This window comes from Cryptomeria japonica, chromosome 1, assembly GCF_030272615.1.
Source record: "Cryptomeria japonica chromosome 1, Sugi_1.0, whole genome shotgun sequence".
Classification (NCBI taxonomy): Eukaryota; Viridiplantae; Streptophyta; class Pinopsida; order Cupressales; family Cupressaceae; genus Cryptomeria; species Cryptomeria japonica.
In genome coordinates, this window is record NC_081405.1 from 370,836,451 (window position 1) to 370,841,132 (window position 4,682).

The window sequence follows — 4,682 nt, forward strand, 5'->3', positions numbered from 1 at the left end:
AGATTTTTCTAAATATTCATTCCAATTGATATTTCTATATTATCACTTTTGGAAGTTGATTTTTTAATTTTTTTCTAAATTTAAGCAAACATTATGATAAGTGTATTTTGATTTTTTCACTAAAATTCTATAATATTCTTAATTATTTTGATTATGTTTTGTATTTTAAAAACTTTAACACATATATATATACACATTTCTTATAGACAACCTTTAAATATTCCATTTCTCGTCACATTACCATATCGACTTCTATTTTGGTTTCTCATTTTTGATAACATAGCTGGGAAGCCGCTATGTCTGCCCACCACCAGCGATGCCCTTCACAGAACCCGCGATGCAACAGTCATTGGTCCGCGATGAAAGAAAGACTGACTGACTGAACTTTCTGTGGATTCGTTAAGAACCTTCCAACTAAAAGCAGACCAAGGACCCATTAAGGCCTTACAAATTTGATATTAAATTGTTTTTACCATTTTTCTGCTTATTTTCTGGATTTGTGGCCATCCATACAGATTGCAAATCTGTCCGTCCCGTTTTTAGAACCTTCCAAGAAACATCTTCCGGACGACGTGAAAGCGAGAACCTGTAATTCGTTGCACCTTCCCCGAACAAATGAAGCACTTGCCCTGCGACATGCCCTAATTCTATATAAATTTGGTAAAGATCTTTTCCAAACAGGGAAACAGAATGGATACAGCTGCAGATCATCCTCTGAAGCAAATCCAAGAAAGCGTAGCTCACAGATTGAGCCTGAAGCTATGGGAAAAGGAAGAGCTTGTTCTAAATCGTCGGATCGAACAGAAGGAAACAAGGCGGAGAAACATCCAGAACGAAATATATCAATTGCTCGGCCTTTATTTCGTATTCCTTGGCGTTGTTTTGACAGCAATTTTCCAAGCGGGGGCGCAGCCGAGTCACAAGACCTGCAAATGCTGGTGGAGCCCCTTCTTTCTGACGGCCATAGCGCTGGTGGTCACGCTTGGCGGCGTCCATAAAAAATTTCACCTCCAGTCGGAGATACAAAACCAGGTGGAGGAAGAGAAGGAGAATTCCAAGGCACTCTTCCAGTCAATTCAGCGGCTGAGAGCGGAAGGAACCAGATTTGACCTAAATGCGGAGCGTCCATCAACCAAAAGCCATCAAGAACCGCCTCTAATTCTGCGGGCGGCGGATTGGGGCTACTGGTGGGGTTACAGAGGCCTTGTAACTTTACTCTTGATTGCCTTCTCTGCTATTGTGCTCGTTTCTTGTAGATCTGTTCTCTGTCTTTCCTCCAAACCCTCCAAACCCTAGAAGTTTCAGGGGTTATAAAGTCTCCAGCTTGACGGGATCTCTTGCAATTTGGAATTGTGTATATATAAATCTTTTCTTTTATGAGCAATACAGAAGAATCTGGAGGTGTTTAAAGATTCAGAGCTTAGGGCAGGTCTCCATGCGGCTGCTTCGTTTATTTTGGCTAGCAGCGGTTGCTTAATTTTTTTAGCATTAATTTGTGGAGCTGGTGGCCTCATGAATGTAAAATTTTGCTGCTTATAAAATAAGCAGTCATCTTAAATTGCATTATTAGAAGAAATATTTGATTCTAATCGTTTTGGAGAGCCACGTGTCAATGTTCTCAATGAGCACTGCTTATTTTTAGACCCCTTTTTTTTCAAAGCTTATTTTTAAGTTTTAAGCAGCGGCTGCTCCACTTAAATAGGAAAAGATTCCAATTTATCCTTTCCTCTTAATTAAAAATTTGCATGGGAACACGGTTAGTTCTTTGATAGGGCAAATTTTACGAAATGACGATGTGAGATTCTTTTTTAATTTCTTAAGATGACCGAGGTGAGATCTTATAACTTCTTGAGGTGAGTCTCCCTTATAATCTCTTGAGCCTACTCAAACAAGTCTGCCATTCCAAGTGGATAAATTATCTTGTTATTATTATTATTGTAATGGTGAAAATTGTATAGTTTATAATTTATATTTATATTTTGAATTTTTTTAATATAAATAATGAAGCGCTGAATGATTGAATAGTCAATGTTAATTTTATATTTTGTTTACATATTTAAAAGTAGCAATAGCAAATAGTTGTTTTATTTTTATTGGTAAAAATGTAATTTTGTCTATTGAATCGTTTGATATTCATGAATTGTTGTTCTAGATTTCTTTTGGCTATCTCTTGAACAATAAAAATGATGTGGTTTTGAATGATAGTTGGCACATTATTTGAATCTTATATATTTCCATCTACATGTTGCAAATGATTGATTATAATTCTCATGTTCAGGGGATTCCACCTTAGGTTAGAGTCATAGTTGCATAAATGAACCAGGCCATATGCATAATCGGAGAAATGACCCTTTAATCTTTAAACTTCAATTCAAGATTACGTCCAACTTTGACCTTCTTCACTTATTGGTGTGTGTCAACTAGAGACATGAAATGTTTCATTTGTGACTCTTGGAGTTGTATTTAAAGAGGTCCCTGGTTTATTTTAGGGATCGCTTAGAATCAAACACAAATAGAAAATAATTAACAAGAGCATTCAAGTTAAATGTATTAGCATCAAATTATGAGCATTATACTACATTTCTACTTGCATAATCATCAAGGACATTCATTGCATGTTTGTTTGTTTGACTTAATATCCTTGTAGATATTGACACAAGGGAATAATTATCCTTATCACATCTTGCTAAGGGTTGATAAAAGCTATGATTGATTGTGATAATATGCCCATTGTGAGGGAATTTTAAACATTTATGGATGGTAGAAGGGATAGCTTTCATGGGATTGAGCCAAGGGTGTCCCAACTTCATACAAAATTGGTCAGAGGTAGGGACAATAGAAAATTTAACATTTAAGCACTTAGTAACAACCTTAACGAGAAGATTGATGGAACCTATAATGGGACAAATAAACCCATCATGCACCTTAATCATAACATCAGATTTGTCATATGTGCCTTAATAAAATTGTTGTGTATAATGATGTTCTTCAATAATAACATTCAACATACATATTGGATCAATGAGCATTCCTGGAGAGATCTTTCCTTTAATTTTCGTAGTAATGTATAATAGTCCATCAGATGCATCAATAGTCTCTCTTGAGTCAAACGTGATTTGATGGTCAAGTTTAGGCTTATATTGCTTAATAAGGTTTTCTAACATTGTTTTCCTTTACACACGTATCGTTGGGAACTATATTATTTGAAAGTTTAGGCTCAATGACATTGGTAGAATGAGAAGGAAAATAATTAGTAAAGATTTGCAGGTTTTGATTAGCTACAAATTTATTTCCTCTATCATTCAAACCCTCCACAGTTATAGTTTTGGAATCAATAAGATCTCGAATCATATGTTTCAATTTATAGCACTTCTTAGTATCATGGCTGGCTTGACACTAGTATTGGAAAAAGGATTTATGATCAAAGGAAGTTGGGAAAGGTTTGGAGTATCTATGAGTTTAACAAGAGGAAGCTTCCTCACATTAGCATTGATTAATCTAAGCATGATACTATGTAATGATTTAGAAAGGAGTAAAATTATGATGTTTAAAGATTGATGATAAAGGGGCCACACCTGATGTTGTAGCTGCCACTTGTGTATCGATATGATTGGACAAATTGTTATTGATATAAGTGATGAGATTATTGTTTTGTTTTTTAAAATTGTGAAAGGTTTGATGTTGAGCTTCTTCATTCTTATCAACTCGAGCCATTGATGAAGAGGATTCAAATTGACTCACATGAAGCTAATAGTAATGAAGCGTTGTCAATGTGTGTGAAAGAAGTATAATCAGAAATATATCCTTTTGCAAATTATTAATGAAAATTCTTTGAACATCACCATCAAACACATGCTAATTAATTTTTGAATGTAAATGTTTGTATCTACCAATGAAATCAATCACTTTTTCTGTAAGTCCTTGTTTATAATGCATCAAATCAGTTAAAGTAATTTGAGGACCAATATTGTTTTGAAATGTTGCACAGATACATTAAACAATTTATGAATATAATCAATTGGTCAAGGAGGCAAAGAACAAAACCATTGGAAAAATTTATCTCTTAATGTATGAGTGAATAGTTTTTTCACAAGTCTATGATCACGAGAGAAGTCATTACAAAATGTTTGAAATGTTTTCTCATGAGTTTGGAGGTCAACATTTCCATTGTATAACTCCAAATGGATAACTTCAGTCTATTGTGGGACAAGAGTACAAACAATGTCATTCAAAAGTGGATTAGTAGTATCTATTGTAAGAACATTGAATTTGGATTAGATTAAAGAAGCCAATTGTTGTTGTAAGGATGAGACACTTTGAGCTAAATTATTTATAGTTGCTTTGGTGGATGAGATGAAGCTAGACATATTTTACTGTGATGGAGGGGTAATATTATGATAGTTAGGTGGGGCATTTGTTGTGTTCGTACATAACACGCCCCATTTCTATCGCGGAATGGGGAGCCACTTAAATTTTGCGAAGTAAAGTTTGAAGAATCAAGAGGTAAAAAAATGGCTAAGTGAAGTAACTCGCGGGTTGCAGAGAGTAATGGAGTTTGTTTCAACCTAACTTGCAGGAGCTAACATATCCAATCACAAAATCACCCGAAACCCGTAAAATGGAATCACGTTGTGTTGGGCAGAAAGAGAAAGGTTCAAAATATTACGATTGCCTGAGCCAAA

The 4,682-nt window shown here is 35.0% G+C and overlaps 1 protein-coding gene across 1 annotated transcript; it reads left to right on the top strand.

Moving 5' to 3' along the window:
- The first annotated feature begins 235 nt into the window (after positions 1 to 235).
- On the top strand, positions 236 to 1,606 carry LOC131069104 (uncharacterized). Its single transcript, XM_058004415.2, has one exon. It carries the CDS (start codon positions 691 to 693, stop codon positions 1,294 to 1,296), a length of 606 nt encoding a protein of 201 aa, XP_057860398.2. The 5' UTR covers positions 236 to 690; the 3' UTR covers positions 1,297 to 1,606.
- Positions 1,607 to 4,682: the final 3,076 nt, after the last annotated feature.